The sequence below is a fragment of the Corvus hawaiiensis genome, chromosome Z, assembly GCF_020740725.1.
Source record: "Corvus hawaiiensis isolate bCorHaw1 chromosome Z, bCorHaw1.pri.cur, whole genome shotgun sequence".
NCBI classification, from domain to species: Eukaryota; Metazoa; Chordata; class Aves; order Passeriformes; family Corvidae; genus Corvus; species Corvus hawaiiensis.
Genome location: NC_063255.1, coordinates 61,558,167 through 61,577,044, shown reverse-complemented (window position 1 = coordinate 61,577,044; position 18,878 = coordinate 61,558,167). Strand labels below are relative to the sequence as shown.

The 18,878-nt window shown below is 39.8% G+C and overlaps 1 protein-coding gene across 7 annotated transcripts in view; it reads right to left on the bottom strand.

Moving 5' to 3' along the window:
* FREM1 (FRAS1 related extracellular matrix 1) overlaps nucleotides 1–18,878 on the bottom strand; it is a 66,417-nt gene that overhangs the window by 31,833 nt on the left and 15,706 nt on the right. For 6 of the 7 annotated variants that reach the window (XR_007200975.1, XM_048291993.1, XM_048291994.1 and 3 more), the window contains exons 8-21: nucleotides 17,126–17,257; nucleotides 15,221–15,565; nucleotides 14,421–14,563; nucleotides 13,653–13,849; nucleotides 12,405–12,495; nucleotides 11,225–11,392; nucleotides 10,471–10,679; nucleotides 9,591–9,684; nucleotides 8,965–9,217; nucleotides 7,106–7,303; nucleotides 5,698–5,883; nucleotides 4,504–4,700; nucleotides 3,477–3,705; nucleotides 1,753–1,897 (exon numbers count right to left, since the gene is read on the bottom strand). Coding sequence is in view for 6 of the 7 variants with exons in the window: in XM_048291993.1 (XP_048147950.1) it covers nucleotides 1,753–1,897; nucleotides 3,477–3,705; nucleotides 4,504–4,700; nucleotides 5,698–5,883; nucleotides 7,106–7,303; nucleotides 8,965–9,217; nucleotides 9,591–9,684; nucleotides 10,471–10,679; nucleotides 11,225–11,392; nucleotides 12,405–12,495; nucleotides 13,653–13,849; nucleotides 14,421–14,563; nucleotides 15,221–15,565; nucleotides 17,126–17,257 (2,587 nt within the window). In the remaining variant the exon portion in view is untranslated. Of the gene's footprint in view, nucleotides 1–1,752; nucleotides 1,898–3,476; nucleotides 3,706–4,503; nucleotides 4,701–5,697; nucleotides 5,884–7,105; nucleotides 7,304–8,964; nucleotides 9,218–9,590; nucleotides 9,685–10,470; nucleotides 10,680–11,224; nucleotides 11,393–12,404; nucleotides 12,496–13,652; nucleotides 13,850–14,420; nucleotides 14,564–15,220; nucleotides 15,566–17,125; nucleotides 17,258–18,878 lie in introns of those variants that run through there. The other variant, XM_048291995.1, reaches the window with a different exon arrangement.

The window sequence follows — 18,878 nt, the reverse complement described above, 5'->3', positions numbered from 1 at the left end:
GACAGATTGAGGTTTTGGCAATCACTGTGAATAAGAGGCACAGTTTGCCAGCCAAAACATCCCATCACAGGTTCTTCAGTGTGTTGACCGTAACTAACGGAGATGAGAGCTGAAAATCCGTGAGGTGGAAAGTGCCCCCGGATCAAAAGGTAAAGAAAAGCTTACAGGTACTGCCCATTAATCACCTGTAAAACACCGCACTGGCACAAGGAAGTTTGTACCCTACAGAGAAAATGGAGAGACTGAATGTGGCAGCTACATCACCTCAGTGCCAAACTGAAAGTTTTCTTAAAGCACTACTGCATAAATACTGGCAGCAGACCTCATTGCAGTGGAAAAGTAACAGGCAAGCGGCAGTGACTTCTTTTAAAGAAATAGCTGTTTCGGGAGCAGATGTCTCACTCTATGCTATTGTTCACCACAAGAAGAGCAAGTGGTGAGACAAGACATTGCCAGACAAGGTAGCAAGTTTCTGGATCTAGCTGGGCAAAGCTAAAGACACTTGACTTCTTGCACTTCATCATCTTCTTTCAGAGAGAGAGGGTGGAAAACGGCAGATCAAGCTATAACATGTGAGGAACAAATAGGCAATTATCAGTAAATATCAGTACATGATATATGCATACATAAATTATACTCTTTATTCTAACTAAAATTGACATTCTCTCATATTAGCATTATGTGGTCACTGAGCATCTTTTAACTAAGAAACTAACATTTGTTATTGCAGGAAGCTCTACCTGGTTAAAAAAAAACATTAAAAATTCTTTGCAATGGGAAAGGTAAGTCTGACCTGAAAGTAGGCCAAATATCCTGAGGGATCAGAAATTCCCTCTTTAGTGGCAGTCTGGTTAACAGGTTGTGGTCTGAAATGCAAACTTTAGAGGTTCAGATCTATACTCCCAAAACCTTTGGGACCATAGCTTCCCATCTGCCTGTCTGACGCTGGAAAACAGTCACAAGTATGGAGGTCCTGATGCTCTGTGACAAGTCATCAGTTGGAGATCCCAAGGGATGAGCTCCTTTTTAAAATGTTGAGGAGGTTTGGCTCTCTTGCAGCCAGCTGCCCATCTATAAATGTTCTGCCAGGAAATTTCTGATCATGTCTATTTCATTTATGACTCCTAGCTTTGAAGAGTAAGGGAAGTTATTGTGTATCTTTTCAGAAGCTGAATTATGGCTGAGAAAAAGAGTTTTAGAATATAGAGGAAGAGAATTATAATCTGAAAGCTCTTCGCTGCTTCAACCTTATGAATTCTCTCATGCCAAAATCCAGAGCTGCTTTCAGAGAGGTGTTTTAGGCAGGTGTTTGTCTCAAAGAAGAGGAAAACAGTACCATAGTGCTCAGCATTCAGCAGAGGTGAAACACCTGGAAAATACCTTCAAGTAGCTTGTGAAAGACACAACAGGCATGTCTCCCTACACACTTTTATTTCTACTCTGTTCTCTTAATATAGAGCATCACTAAGCATGTAAAAACTTTTTGTTAAACAGCCTGATAGAGACCTATATAGAAACATCTTTACTGACATTAGTCTGTTGCTAGTTATGGCTTCCTCTTTGCATCAGGCACCAAGGACATGGTTTAATGGTGAACATCATGGGATGCTAGGTTGATGGTTGAACTTTGTGATCATAAAGGCCTTTTCCAACTTTAATGACTGTATGATTCTATGATTTGATGTTTTGTTCACTCTTCCATCATTTTGTCTGAACACGTCCCACTCTCAGAAACAGGAACATGTGACTTACTTGCTCAGCACTGGTTTCTCATCATTAACTGGAATGACCTTTACTGAAATGGTTCTGAGGACTTTATGTTTTCCATCTGATAGCTGAATTTTAAAGCTGTCAGTGAGGTTTTCAGAGTTGTCGTGCATGTACATCAGCTTCATTCCTATGTGAGGCAGGAAGGGGGAGAAAAATAAGAGAAAGACAGGGAGAATGGGAGAGAGAAATGGAAAGAACAACTTCATCTGACTCCTTCAAAATCCCTCACATCATTTCACTCTGAGTCAATCACCTTTCTTCCATCTCCCCCTGCCATATGATGGGGTAACCATAGTAAATTTGCCTTAGCTATCAGAAGATGAGTTTGGTGAGCCGCTCCTGTTCATTGTTCTAACATACTATTGACTCAAGGTCACCAGCCTGACTTAAGTCCAAAAAAGGGGTCTCTGTCAATCTGAAAAAGGTACATTTCTTCTCCTCTCCTGATTCCATATCACTTTGATGGAGACTATAGAGAGGGTGAGAGTGTCAGACAGTACTTTTCTGTGCTTTAAATAAACCTCAGGGAACTTTAAAGAAGCCTTTGGAAGGACAGCTGGCCTTGTATCTATGACCATGGACAACTAGAAGTTCTGGGCTGATGGTGGTTTGTTCACTGTTGTGGATAACAAAAGGAAAAAGCCAAAAAAGAGAGTCAAAACCAAGACTTAGGAAGGCAGAAGAGCTTGGGGTGGACACCTGATACATCTGGAGGTTCATATTAGACAGGCAGAGAGATAAAAAAATCTTTCCTCAGGTTTTGAGGGCTGAACTGAAATTGGACTGACAGTATTGAATTCATGTTCCTCTTTATACTGATAGATTCCATGTTTCACTAAATAGCCACAGTCAGGAAGAATCCACCATAATCTTGGCAATGTAAAATACACTTTTTCATTACATGTACTTGAAATAGATTTGCTGCTTTAAAGCAGGCTGACTAATCATGCTAAGCTGTAGCATCCCAATTTGTACCTTTATTGCTAGACATGTGAAGGTATATTGCAGCCTTACAATGTCCAAAGAAGGTTTACAGTAAAGATAGAGAGAGACTTTTTACCAATGCCTGTAGTGACATAACAAGGGGCAGGATTAGGTTTAGTTGGACATAAGGACAAAAGGCTTTACAGTGAGAGTGGTGAGACACTGGAACTATTTTTCCAGAGTGGTTGTGGAACCCTGAAAGTGCTCAAGGTCAGGTCAAATGGGGCTTTGGGCAACTTGGTCCAGTGGTTGTCCCTGCCCATGGCAGGGGAGGTGGACTAGTTGACCCCTAAAGGTCCCTTGCAACCCAAAATGTTCTAGGATTCTGTTACCATGTGAAGAAATACTTAACCCCATGATCAGTTAGTGTGCTTTTAAATCAGTCATCTTGTCTCCCTATTCTAGGTGCTGTAAAACATTTACAAATCGGTTTGATGATATTACATTATGTTACATTACTCCCTTTTTTTTTTTCAGGGCTGATGATTTTCCTACTCATATTACTACCCTTTTTGATACAGAGGTCTCTCAGGATGATTTTATTGACAGTTCCTAAAATCAGTAGGCAAGAACAGCATTAAATAGGACAACTTCCATTCCTAAACATTTTCTTGAAAATAAACATAAAGCAAGTGAATAAATAAATGATGAAGATGTCTTTAGTGTGCCACTTGCCTCATTAAAGGAATGAAAGACCAATGTCAGAAGAATGCTGCACCTACCGTTCTTCAGTAGCTCCATGGAAAAGTTATGAACAAGCAACCCATGGCTGTGGTGATCACGGGTAATTAAGTCTTTATAATGTAGAATATCACTGCCTTGAGCACCGTTAATAAGGAACCCATACAAGGGCCCCTGCACAACCCCAAATACCAGAGGGTCTGGAGGCACGTCCAGATCAACTGCATTGATAACAGACAGATCCAGCTCTTTCATCTCCCCTTCTTGAACCTGAATGTGAAAGAAAAAACATCCAATTCTTTTACCTAAGAAGAAATAATAGAATTCTAGCATGGTTTCATGAGTAAGGTGTTTCTGTTGCACAAGTGTATCTCTTGATTCCTCCACCCCTTTCCCAGCAGCTTTTTAACCAGCTACTGATTTCAACCAGTTTAAGAGACATAGAGAAAGTAAATGGTTACAGTGACGAAGAGAGGAGTTGTGATAAGGAGTTCATATTTGCCCAAATTAATAGAAAATACATTAAATAAGACAATGCCAAATCCAGTGCTCAGAAATGCACAAAGGAGAAAGCCTTCAAATACATAGATATCTGAAAATACAAATGCATATAAATTTATACATGCACTTTTTACTTTACATTAAGAGTAAGTTTACACTCTCTCTGTGTTCACAGTGTTATTTATATTAAAAACACTCTGAAGAGAGGCGAGAAGCTATGCCAGAAATATAAAAAAATACTCCATTAAAAATTGTGAGAGTTCTGGAGAATGCAGAAGTAGCCTAAAGATCTCTCTGCTTTCTAGATGACTTATTAGTTTAAAGATTTGAGCCTTTCTTTTCACTTAACTGCAAATTTCCAAGAGCTATGCACTACTTCTATCCCACTGAAACTCTGTCTTGCAGTTTTACATGGGATTTCACTGAGCTGTTTCCTGAAGTAGGCTGAACTACAAAAAGTACAGGAAATATGCAGAGGAACAGCTATCAGGACAATGTTCTTACTATATTAGAGAGTGGTTTCTGGTTAAAGTAGTTTTATAACAGGCATTTTGCTTATTTCCTTACAGTAATATTCCTGGCTATGAATTCTGGAACTTCATCATTGGTTGGGCTGATTAGCACAAAAAATGGAGTCTCTGCTGAGCGATGCAGCCCATCAGTGACATAAAGTACAAACTTGTCTGCTGTTGGCTCCATTCTCAGGTGCCTGGCTTGAACATAGTTTATATTCATGGCTTTCAGGTGCTTCAGCTGAAATGAACCTACAGATTTTAAAGAGAAATTAGTTAGCACAGTATTTTCATGCCTTCTAGTCTTATGCACCATTAAAAAAATTGAAACTATGTCTTTTTTCAAAGAATAAACAACTTGAATTTTTTAAGTTCTCTGACATTTTTTGACTGTAAGAGTTACACTGCAGATTGTTGTAACAGCAGATGTTACTGCAGGACACAAGCCCTTTCCTGAAAATGAATGCATTATTCTGCTTCTGGTGGGATTCTGAAGCTTCACACTTTTCAGTTCAGTCTGCAAAACTGAGCCTACATAAAACTAACTCAAATAGCAGGTAGGAAAATATCTGAGGTCCAAGATTCCTTGGTAGTGCTAGGTTAATGGCTGGACTTAATATTTTTTCCCAAGCTAAATGATTCTATGATTATATTTTTCAAATTATGCTGTTATTTGACTGAAAAATGAGAACTTAAAGACTCAGTGATTTCAGGTTTCCAGCTGGAGAGGCTGCTAAAGCTGATAGCATTGCAGAGCATGTCACAGTCTGTTCTGATGGTGAAACTGCCTTACATAGTTTGAAAGTGGGCAAGGGAAACCACCACCTAAGTCAAACACCAGCTCTATCACCTTTGTAACTTTGCCTTGGAAACTAATGTGGAACCCAGGCTACTGCATTTAATTGACAGATGTGTAGGTGAAGGGATGCTGGAGTCTTTCATGGGGGACTGAAGAGGAAGGCAGATTAATGTCTCATATCATGACTTCTAATAGATCACAGCTGGAATGCATAAAACAAGGATTTCCTTGTTTACTTCAAGTGCCAATTCTTCTCATTTGCAGGGCTTCTGTCTCCCTTTGAACTCCTCCCTCAAAGCCCCACTGCTCTTCATTTGCCAGCACCTGCGCTCCTCAATAAGCCCATATTAATGCCCACACCTGCATCTGCACCACCAGAGCCCACTGAAGAGCCCTCCGCAAGCCCCCTGTATTTCATCTGCTTGATTATCTTAAGTTGTTAAGACTTACCTATGCTTATTCCGATGTTGCTCTTCTCAAAACCAGGAGAAGGCAGTATATTTTCAATGTAACCAAACTGGGGAGGAGAAACCAACACAAACTCTAAGTCATCTGCAGGGGTGTCAGCATCAGTGGCAAACAAATGGTTGGTAGTAAGGGCTGCTGAGGAGCCCTCCTCCACCACAAAGCTTGCACCTGTGCACAAAAAATACATTAAATGTTAGTGGTCATAAGCTCATTTTACTGTTGTTTTTGTTAATAAGAATGGAAATAATAACTAAAGGGGAAAATACAATAAATACTGAATTACTGAGAGGTCGTGTTTTCATGTGTTCTTCTCTGCTTTCACCAGCATCTCTGCTTTTGCCATCACAGAAGTAGAGAAGAAGGGAATAATGAAATTATTTTATTGTAATTTATTAGGTAAGGTTTATATACTGCTCAAAAACAGTTGTTACCTCTTTTTGTCAGAGCATTAATTACATAAGGGCTGTTAAGAATTGCTCATAATGAACAATTTTTCATGCATCACTGTTTAATTTCCCTGCTGGGACAATGTTTCATTTCCAGAACATTACTTGGGTGAGTGCCTGCAAATTACAAAACTACTTATACATATGCTTAAATATTCCCTGAGATACAGAACATGTACCTGATACTTAAAAGCAAATGACATTGAAAGACACAAGCATGTGGAAAGCATGCTTTTAATATGTATACCACAGACCACATTGAAAGCCCAGGAAATCAATGGAAATTTCACACAATGGGCTGTACTTGGACTAGATGTACATTATCAACTCTATTTCCATTTTAACTGAGTTTTTTAGATCCTGAAGAGTACTTGAGAAAATGTGGCTTCACATCTATTAATGTATAGCCTTTGTCTTTATTTCCTAAAAGAATTAAATATAGGTAATATAGGTAACAATGATTCTCTCCCTTCATGTAAGGCCCAAATTTCTGTTTTATGCTCTACACACAAAGGTAAATAAATATCTATATTTTTCTTTATGCTTTTGAGCTGTATAAACCTGACATCTGTTGGGCTGTAAGTTCAGTTCAGGGACAAGATACTGATCACTTTTACCTAGACATAGCTTACATATGCAGCAATGGGCATGTAGAGATGGTGAGGAGCAGATCTGAGCACTCTCATCTATAACCACATGCTTTAAACATGCAGCTGAAGAGCAACAAGCTCAAACTTGCACTGGGAGCTGGATTGGGTGTTTGCACTGTACTAGAAAAAGAAAATAAAATTGATGGAAATTCTGATCCAAAACTTTTCTGTGCTGATCTCAACTAAATATTTCTAATGATAAAAATCAAGCAACCAAAAAACCACTCTGGGTCTTTAGCCGCTACAGTACTGTGTAACCCACATTACACTGCTGTAGTGAGAGGAAGCTTTCACCAGTTGCAATTGATGGAGGCTGGTTGTCCACTGGAAGTACAGTGATGTTAAGGTCATAGAGGGGAAATGGATCATGACGTGAAACTGGAGGAGGAGGAGGTCCGTCATAGCAGCAGTCTTTCACATCTAGGCCAGCCTCACCATCAGAGACAATTAAGGTTAAGATCTCAATGGAAGGAGTCAGGCCAATCTCCCCACCTGGAAAAAAATATTGCAGTTCAGAAGTGTTTTACCAAAACTTCCCGAAGACTAATTTTTATCCTGCAAGGACAGCCTTCAGTATCAAGTCTGAAGAAAAAGAAGCAGCAGCAAAGTTACTGGAATTCTTAATTCGGTCTGCTGGGGGTGCTGATTGGTTAGAGATGTGGTTTGTTGTATAATTAATTTTAACCATCTCACTTCTGTGCTATAATAAGACTGTGTAGAAAAGAGTGTTAGTATTGTTATAATAGTGATAATGTTATAATTGCAATGTTATGATATTACATTATATTGTAATAAAATGGCTAATAGTCCTCATGATTCTGTTCTTAGTGCACTAAGCTATGTAAAAAATGTATATTGTGTAGAAAAAGTGGTTTTTCTGCACTCCTTCTCAAGGAATGTAGGAAAATCTTTATTTTATATGTATGTTCCTCTATGATAAATGGTGATATCCATGGTCTTCCAAAAGACAATTTTTTATACAGTAAGTAACGCATGTATTCCTATATGCCTCTTATCCTTACAAAATGGACTATAACAAGGGCTGTACTTTATTACTGTAAAGTATATTATGCTTGTGTGCAATCACATTTAAAATGGGGGCTGATAAAGGGGTGGGAATGGCCACCCCTTGCAAGAAATATCTGTGACTCAGAGTATTCCAGCTGTCAGCACTTCTGGCAGCTTGTGGCTTGCACTGCTGCAAGATGTGTAGAAATTCGGGAATGAAAAACATAAACACTACACCCTTGAAGGTAAAACTTCATTGCCACTGCAAAATATTGTCATTGAAATACAGTTTGTGATATCTTTAGGATGCAGAAGAAAAGTTTGTTGTAGGTAGCCACAATTAAGTACTTCTTTTTCAAATACCAGCTGTTCATTTTAGACAGTGCCAAGTTTGAAAATATCACATCTATTCTCCATGCTAACACAAAATTACAGAATAATTAAATAGAAAACCAGAACCTTTGGGGAAAGAAAAAGACTAAAGCCATCATTCAGAGATGTAGAAAGAGAACCCCTTTAATCCCAATGAAAGGATAAAATTAGGTTAGAAAGAGGGTTAAGCAGCCCTTGATTTCTCCCAGTAATTAAAAAAAAAAAAAAAGGTACTAACAATAAAAAATAAAATAATAAAACCACAAAATAACATCTTTTTAACATTGTGTTTCTCATGAAGAAAATCAGAACTTCCTTTATCTTGTGGTATGGAAAGACTGTGAACTCTCCAAAAGTAGATATCCCCCTAGGCTGGAGAGGCAAGCAAGAAGTACCAAAGGGTTTTTTACTTTCATGGAACACATAAAAATACTCTAGTTTGTGCCTAACTTAATAATAATTTTGTCAAAAAGGCCCAAGTTATTTTTTCAGCAACAGTGAAAGAGTGCCTCCAGGATTCTGATACTTTCATGTACTTGTTTGAATACAATTTTCAGTTCAAGCAGGGATTTGGAGAACTTATTAAAACATTTGGTAGTTGTCTATCATCAGTTCTCTATTTTAAAGCCAGTTTATTTATTTCCCTAGTCACAACATGTGCTTTGTCAGAAATTCCTACTGGACTTCTGCAAAGGCGTGGATTCAGGTTGAGATTTTTTTACTAATACTTGTCTGACCACCTTCCAGTCGAATTCTGTCCTTAGCTCACTTACTAGTGTGCTTGTATGTGACTAAACCAGCAATGACATCAGCTTGTGAGAAATGATCCACAGCAGCGCCAGCTTTCCTCACTACCCCGTGGTAGGGCTGGTGGGCCAACACGAACATCAGGTCCATGTCATCGCTGTCCGCATCTGTGGCATAAATGTACTCGGAGGAGAGAACCACTTCTTCACCCTCTAGACAGTGGAGCACAGGAACAAGGCCTGTTTGCATAACAGGTAGCTCATCATTCACAGGCAACACCTGATCAGAAAAATAATTTAAGATTTTCTTATTGTTCATTTCAGTGGAAGCCAGTTGTTTCAATACATTGCATTGCAGCTCAAACTAATAGAATGGTGCCAGTGTCAGAGTGCATTGAACTTTCTCTATGAGCAAAAAGAAACCAGCTGAATTAAAAATAAAAAGACATAAGTAAACCAAAGGAGATAATCATCGTTTAAGTACAAAGTGAAAGTCAAAATTCCTCTCAAATTTGCTACATGGACCTGAAATGGAAGGGGTTGAAATACAGAAGCCTAATACATCCATTATCTTCCAGTTTCCAAGGTAATGCAAGCTTTGAACCTTTGCTTCTACACAGACAATTATTCTCAGAAACATGCAACACACTGACCTTGACCTGCAGAGTGAACTTTACAAAATGGATGCCATCTGTGGCTGCAAAGAAAACATCATCAGTGAGAGTCTCAGAGCCATCATGACGATATCTGTGAAAAAAGATGATAGAGCTACACAAATTTTTCACAAATAAAAAGAATCCATGCTTTCTGGTCATGCCCTACAATGTGTATCCCTCCCAGTACAAAAAGCCGCTCCCTGTGTAAGGGTGTCCACCTAACACTGCTGATTCTGGATCAGAGTTTCTTTAAAGGGCTTTTGGGGTCTCCTATGAGAAGAAAACCCCCAAGGTAAACCATTCATCAGTCAGCAAAAAGGTTTCCCTGAGGCTTTGTCATCTCTGTTGTGGCTGGTTGTGAGGTGTTTACCAAACGTGTATGTCGTCGCTGTGGTAAGTGCCCACTTTCTAACAGATGGAAATAGAGCCAAGGAGCTCTAACTCTGCGTGTGTGTCATGTCTTGTTCTTGCCACAAATAAACAAGCAAAATTTTCATCTCTACATTTAATCAGTGTTAACAAAAAACTAACCAAGCTTAATAAACACACGACTTCCTTTAAAGAAAAAAGCTGGCCACCAGTGCCTTCTTCACAGGAACTGCACAGCTGCATCCAGAACTTGTCTCCTCACCAGCATGGGGCAGCGCTTTATAGAGAAACCTACCTACAAGAGGCATGGCTGCTAACTCCTATTTCCTGGCCACACAGCTCATTTCATGGTGACATTGCACTCCCAAGGCTCAGCCAGCAATCCTGGAGCAGCTCTGCCAGAGCTATGGTGAACATTGCTAGCCTCTGCGCCCTGCACCACTTCAAGATTTAGCTCATTCAGCTGAGAGCCTCGGCCACCACAAAAGACAGCCACCACTCTTCTAACCTGGCTGCCAGGGTACGCAGGTCCTCATAGGAAAGCCTGTCACCTCCATTCATGGGAATGCCATCCAGCTCCACCACCCCATGCTGCGGCTGCCTCAGCAGGAGCAGGAAGAGATGCTCTCGTTTTGTGTCTGCGTCAGAGATGAGAATGTGTCCCTCTGTAACAGAGGTCATGCCACCCTCTTCCACTCTCAAATGGGTTGTAAAGACCTGCAGGAAGGAGAAATGCTGAGCTCTCTTTGCTGCTGCACCTCCAAACACGCAGCAGACAGGGTTATTCCCATTTGCTCTGCTATAAGGATGTGTGACACCTTAAAAAACAAAATGCCAAAGGGTATAATCTTTTCTGCTGTGTTAGAAAAACCTAAGGAAATTACCAACAATGGGCTATAATATGTGCATCCTAGTTCTCATCCCATTCATGGAAGCTTCTGACCTGCCTTATAGGCAGTAAGCAACACAAAATGTAGGGATGCAGTTTTGTTAACCAAGATGCGACATACATGTTTTTGAACAGATGCATAGATGCCAAAGTTAGTCCTCGGCTTACTTAGCACAAAAAAATCACATTGTGCACTCACCAGACTTCACCTTCTACTTCAATCCCAGTGCAAGCCGTGTGCAAGGTGCTGAAACCCTGATCCCATGGAAAATTCATTTTTTTATCTCAGTAAAATCAAAATATTTTTCTGCATTTCTGTTTCTACTCAAAGCAATTTCCAAGTCCTTTTTTCTCACTTTCACCACCACCCTACCTCTGGGGCTTGGTTGTCCACAGGAAGAATTGTAATATTGAAGCAGATCCCATACAAAGTGCCTCCATGCTGATTGCTGACAGAAAAAATAAACTGGACTTGCTGAGGTTCAGGTCCGATGTCCTGCAGGGGTGGCATGTAAGCAATTTTCATATAGTTCACGGCATGCTGCAAAAAGAGAAGAGGGGTGCATGTAAGAGGAGATAATGGGGGTATCCATAATCCATGACATTGGGGACTTTTATCATCCCCTGTTTAGGTGTAATCCAGCCATCAAAATAAATTTCAGAAATTTTGCATGTGCTCTTTAGCTACTAGACACACCTTGATTAAATGCATCTTTAGATACAAATTAGGTGAGTACAGGTTCAAATACTCAAACCTGTAGCAAAAAATATAGATATGGTTTATAAGTGATAATGGAGTTGATGGCCTGACCTTCTTGATGGATCCCTTTAAAAATGCTGGTCCAAGGACCTTTTCAAACTGTGACTTTAAAATAAACAATGCATGAAAGCTAACATCTCCCACAGCAGCTGAATTTCATCAATGTGAATAGTAACTGCATGTCCTGTGTTCCATGGTGAGGACAGGCCAGTGAAAGAAATATCAAAAATCTTGCATCCAGATACGTATATTAGGCACACATTTTAGAATATGTAGGTTCAGAGCTGTCATTATGGTACTGCAATGATCATCATGCAACTTTAACCATACAGCAGGATATAAAACAAGACGCTTTAGTAATACTTATTTGTCAAACTACAAAAGCATGAAAACGGAACTACAAAGAATCTGTTCCATCCTATTCCATCCTCTAGTACATCCACTGGTGGAGACACTGAGAAGAAGTAGGAAACTGTTCAAGGTCTCATTTCCACATTTTGTGTACTTTTTCCTTCCTCTTACATCATGTGAAGCCAAATTCATCCTACCCAAGCAGCTGTAGCCCCTGCTGGTTTTAGGATAGATGTGTTTATATATTCCAAAACTGAAGCATGATAGAAATTTGTTTTAAAACCTGGTATTGGAATAGCAGAGTTTTGAGTTTCTTAAGCAGAGCTTGTGATAGTACTGCTCCTCGGTTTTCACCTCCTGTTTTCCTGTCAGATACAACTGTGCACTTGTAACTTTTGAAAATTGTTTAGAACTCATTGTGGTATCAGGTAACATAACAAACCTGAGTAAATGACTGCAGTGCAAGAGCAGCAGGATCCTTGACCAGTTTGGGGATGGTGTCCACCATAAACAGCTTCCCAGCATCCGAGTAGCTGCACAAAAATATGCATGTCACATCTTGGCTAGCAATACCAAAGAACAAGAAAAATAGCCACATAGCTCGATCTTGCATTTCAAGTTAGCTTCACACTTTCAACTGCATTGAAAGGAAAAACATTTTCCTTTCTTCCATCCTTGTCACCCACTTAAGCATTACCACAGAAAACTGTCCAAATGAAATATTTTTCAGGATGATCATGAAAAATCATCTCATAACTTATAAGCAAGCTCTGGAATTGCTGCAAGTGTGTCTCCACACACCCCAGATACCATTTACACCACCTGCAAATCTAGTCCATCACATTCTTGTTACTTGCACACCTGTGTTTATCTTTAAGTAGAAAAATTAATTATTTCTAGTTTCATGCATCATATAAACTCTGAAATTAACCAGTTTCCAGCCACCCAGCTTTCCAACAGCAGTAACAGGCAAACTGGGTAACCATGTGGCTATTTGACTGATTAGGGAAACAGCTTTCTCCCCCAGCTGCACACTGATCCTACGTCGCTTGAGGTCAAAATTGAGAGTGATGATTGATCTTCAGCTTAAACCATACAATGTCTGGATTCAAAACTTTTCATTTAGCAAATTGTTGCTGATGGTCTAAAGAGATTACAGCACCAGTGATGTAAACTGCTATTATACCCATTCATTCCATACCTCCCTTGCTCCCACAGCCTGTTCTGCCTGTTTTCTGCTCTACAGCTTCCTAGTCCACAATCAGGAGTGCCTGATACATATTCTTGAAAAAGCTGCAGCACCTTCTCTTCTCAGTCTGGGGAAGGCACAGGTCAGCCTCATTCCAACAGTTAGGAGAGGTGCTGTGACTTGTACTTGAGGCTGGACAGGATCCCACAAGTCAGTGTAAAATCCAACAAAAGGAAATAAAATATTTCACATGACTTCCCACTTCTTATTCCTTGTTAAACTATGCATTACCTATTTTTTATTACTCTGTGTACTACTCTGTTGCTTCAGGCTCTAGCTCACCCTTAATCAACAGGAGAGCTGCACCCAGTTGTTGTCACCTGCACTGTCAACAAACAGATGAAGAACTTGAGGCACATGCATGTTACTGCCACTGAGGCTGCTCCTGTTACCTGGGTTGTTCCCCTGTCCCACCTGAAAGGTATGTCAGGTTGCACCTACCCATGGGTGCAAGAGAAAAATGGGGCAGTGGTTACGGTGTATGTGAGCTCTCTGTCTTGCTCTTCCACATCTATGAAGTGGAGATGTTTCTTTGTTAGATGAGAAATCTCAGTCTCCTTAACAACCAGGTGACGGGTCACTCCTGGAGCTTCTCTGGGTAGCTGATCATCCACAGGGATAATGTGAACCACCATCACCTGAGATTGGGGAGACAGTAGAATAGTCAGCCATTCCTCTCAGTAAGAGAGTGTCCCGAGTAGCTGTTCACCAACATGCACACAGAAGTAAGTGGATCACTGGAATATGAGATACAGGATGTGTCTGTCATGCTATACCATCAGCACAAGATTAATGGAGGTATATAACAGTTAAATGCAAAGCCTTTGAATCTCAGAGATTTCCCTTTAAATTAAATGCAAAATTAAATTCAGTATGTTGGATTTTTGTGTGAAAAAAATAATCTGTTCTCAGTTGACTTCAGGAGAGTTTTTTTAATTTGTTTGTACTGTCTCCAAATACAATTTGTTTTCAACATTTCGTATTATAATATAAGAAAAGGTCTTTTTGATGAACTTGTCTCTATTCAGCCAGGGAGTTACCTCATTGAAAACAAGAACAAGAAATAGCCCTGAAGAACACTGTTTGTGGTGGTGACTGCCATCAGAAAAAATCTATGCCAGTTTTATTTGAAAGCCAGCCAGAACAGGTAAGATATCAACCATTTGAAGAAAAAATTCAGGAGACTACAAAGATGTTTCTGTTTCATACCTGTGGCTCTGAGAGGTTTGGAGGGTCATGGCTATCACATAGCACAAACTCAAGGGAATCTTCAAATATTTCTCCTCCCAAATGATGATAATAAATTATTCCATTAAATAGATCCCTCTGAAGAAAACTGTTGACAGAATACCCTGTTGAATTGAAGAATACATCTTCCTTTGAACACTCCATGATTTTAATACTACACCAAAGTTATGCATTAGTTATGCGAGTAGCTGGGGAAGTATAATACCTTCTTTTTCACCCTAACTGGAGCAAATCCTTTGAAATGTTGTCTCACTGTCTTCCACATTCTCTGAAGATCACCAACTTCTTTTCTGTGTCACTTAAAAATCATTCAAAAAAAGAAGCAACACAGAAAACAGGCTGAAAGCCCTGTTCAGAAGTCAGAAGAGAATTTGCAGGACTAGCAGTCTCTGCAGCCTAGCACAGGAATTTCTGGGTTGTTACGTGGAAGGAGAGCTTTCTCATCACTTAGCATAATTAGCATCGTGTATTAGCTCTGAATTTGTCACAGATCCTTGCATCTAAACTAACTCCTGACTAGCCCAATATTTTTTCCAGAGAAAAGTACTGTAGGAAAATAGACTCAGAATGGAAGAATTACAGGAGAAATTGTGTACACAGGTACAGTTATCCTAGTGCAGAGACCAACATTAATTAGTGATGGGGTTTTACACTATAATGAAAGAAGTCCAAATTTGCCATTATTTCTGACTCTAACATTAAATGTATTTTTAAAAAGAGGGGACAAAGAAAAGTGTCCTTTTATGGATGTGTTCCATTACCTATCAAGTTTGGTCCTGGTTTCTTCATGATTTCTCCAGCCTGTGATGGCTTGGTAATATTGAATAGTATGTAATCGTCACTGGAATCCATGTCAGAAGCATGAAGCATGGAGCCCTGAATCAGGATTGTCTGTCCCTCGTGAACTTCAATGACCACATTGCTGATCAGAAATGGAGGGCTGTCATCTTTAGGGAGGATATTTATTGGGAACTTATGGCGAATGCTGTGGGGGCCATCAAAAATTCTAAATACCACAAAATCCTTAGTAGAATCACTGTCATCATGATGGTAGTGAACAACTCCAGCGTGAATGTCAGAGACTGTGAACATGAATCCTTTCCCTCCTGTCAAAACAGTGGAAGAAAACACATCAAAAATGTATGGTTCAGCCCAGAAAGGAATCTTTGCTCTAATACAAAGATTATTGAGGGAGAGAAATGAGCATTGTATTTCTAACTAGAAAAATCAAATGTAACTTCACCTACCAAAAACAAGTTTGTTGGAGCTGAATTGTTAATAAGAATGCAGAATTTGCAGCTGTGATAGCAGAGAAAATCCTCCAAATGTCATTAAAGGTAACTGGAGACATTAAGGATTTTTAACTGCAGTAGTTTCCACTTTAATTTCAACCTCTACTTTCTTATCAGACCATTTTACACGCATTTTAAGCATCAAAGAAAATAGGCCTTATCATTAAAGCTCAGGATTTCACTGCAAGTAAAATATAATGATGTGGCAATTTTGGTGTGTTGAGGTTATTGTCTGTAATAAGACAATTTTATACTTCTGCTTCACTAGAACTGTTATGCAAACAGACAAATATTCAGGCAAGGTACAGGATTCAAGAACAGCAAGCTGGCCCTAAAATGTATGATATCCCCCGGGCCACCAAGAAAAAAAGCCAGGCATTCCTCTAAGGTTTTACACAAAAAAGGCAATTGCCAAAAATTGTGGTGATATTTTCCTTGGCATGTACCTATGCATACAGATAAAAAGACAGTAAGGTGCAGTCAGTGGAGGTGAAATATCCACCTCTGGCTGCTGCATGGTAGTCTGAGAAATGCTCAAACTCAGTATGCAAGGGCAGGAGTGCCAGTGGGAGATGGGCCCTGGCTGGCTGCACAGTCCCCTAGCACTGTCTCTGGGGCTGAGTCCACCTAGCACTGCTGACACCACACAGTTCCTGTCTGCAGCTTTGCAGGAGGAGGATCTTTCAGACACTGGACTACTTGGCAGGGATTTCCTGAATTTAAATTTACTTCTGAATAGTTTCTATGTTTGCTATATTCAAAACACTGCATTTCCCTTTTCTTTAAATAGTTGGTTTATGTCTTTAGGTTATGCATTTTACATGAACACATTCAACTGTCAAAAAACTCAGCATTGGTAGTGGCAACATGTTCCCACCCTGCCAAGCTCAGAGTGACTTCCATTACACAACTTTTTTCCCAAGCACTGTGGCAACTCATGCGCTGAAGAGCAAAACTGGTAGTATTGATAATGCAGAAGGCTAATGAGTTAGAAGTCTAATTTAATTTCCACTTTTTGAAATAAACCTTAAAGCTGCCAGTAACAACCATATCCAAATGTTGTCTATTATTTGCCAACAAATCAAAATCACTTGGTGTTCCTTAACATCTGCAAGCAAAAATGTAAGAACCGAAAATTTATTGACTGTGTTTCTCCTCATGCTGCTCAATGAAAACATAGCTGATTTTTTTTTAATTTCAGCTTTGGAATGTAAATGTACATTAAGTAAAGGTTTAAATACTGAATTTTTGAACATTCCTGTTTCAATACCCATGCTTAGCACGGTTGTAGCAGAAGGTGGTCAGCAGAGGGAGCAGAGCTGCTGTTTAATCACAGAGGAGATTTTTCCAGTCTCTGGAGCTGAAATGACCTACCTCTCACTGACAGCCGCCCATGCTGTAAGCCATCAACTGTGACCAAGCGAACATTTTGGATATCATCATTGTCTACTATTTGGAAGTGTTGCCATGTGATGGGTCGGGACTGCCCCTCTAGGAGGTTGAGGCCTGCAAAGAGCAGAAAGTTACATCACTGTCAGCATGTAATGCTTCTAAAGGTGTTTCCAACGAGGAAAAAAAACCCAGAATATTTAATTCTAACTACATATCTACGTGTGAAAGGCATTGCAGTAGAAGTTTAGATTGGATATTAAGAAAAATTTCTTCACTGAAAGGGTGATTTAGCTTTGGAACAAGCTCCACAGAGCAGTGGTGGTCACTATCCCTGGAAGTGTTCAAAAAACAAGTAGACATTGCACTTCATGATATATTTAGTAGGCATGGTGGTATTCAGATGAAGGTTGGACTTGAAAATTTTGGAGGTCTTTGTCAACCTTAATACTTCTATATTGTTATGATTCTGAGGCCACCTAAAAGGCTGATAACAGCTTCTGACATACTTGAATTAGTTCACTGTCTTTAAGGAATCTTTTTCAGAGAAATAACCAATTCTGATGTAGAATGCACCTAGTTTAGGTTGCTTCATGTGCAAGCTGCACATTGTGCCCTGGGTGGGGGGAAATCTCTGGAGCTCTAGGTAAAAAACCATGAATGGGCATGGACCCTTTGTCTAAAAAAAAAGGGCATGGAGTGTGGCTGGTCATACAGAGACTGCAGGACCTGATGTGCAACAAGAACAAATATCACCGTTGCAGCAAGTACACACAGACTATGGGGGTATAAAATTCAGGGATTCCTTTGTTCAGGGTCCCTCCCTGGCGACACCAAGTTTGAGCAGTTTTTGTGTTGCTGCACCACAGTTAAATCACATAAAGGAAACAGAGATCTAGGATTCCGATATGGGAAATCCAGATTGAGCAGTAACAGAAATTTGTCTGATAGCGTGCATGTGGTGAGCATAGGAAGACAAGCAGGACATCCATCACGTCACTGGAGCCACCTGCTGTGAAGGGGCTTCAGACCCAGCAGTAAAATCTTGGGTGGTGCAAGTGTGGCTCACAGAGACAGGCATCTGAAAGGTCAGGCAGGAAAGTTGCCTTGACATCTGGTTTCCAGTTATCTGGTAATCTAATGAGGCACATTTCTGGAGTTTGCACCAACAGGAGCATTGAACTTGAAATCTCACAATGTCTGAAACTGGGCATTTAGCTTCTTTATTGAGTCTGCATTTAAAAATGTATGTTGATCTTCATGGCAGAAGACTGTGTTCCTTCATTTTACTCAGACAGCCATTTCAAGTGGGGTTTCTCTGGAAGACGTTAGGTACCTTCTTCTCAGCTCCTTTCCTTTTCTACTGTAGGGAAACTGCACTTTCCCTAATGTTAACTTCTAGGCATATTTGATCTTAAACCTTTAAATATCAATGCACTCTAGATGAGAGACTCTGTTCCCTTTCCAGTGCAGGCATTATGAGTCTGTTTGAATTAGCCTTAACCTTGTAAGGTTTCCAGGCTTTAAATATCTGGTGGTATATCATGCCCTCTGTTCCTAGTTGTTCATTTTTGCACTTCCAACTTTAACAATACCAGCAAGACTTGGTCTTTCGCACATGCTACCCCACTATTCTTATTCCATCATATATTTGCCCTTAATATTTATATTTTTTTATGTAGAGTTCATTCTACAAGGAAATGCTGTATAAATAAATCCCATTTTTCCTGTAACTCCA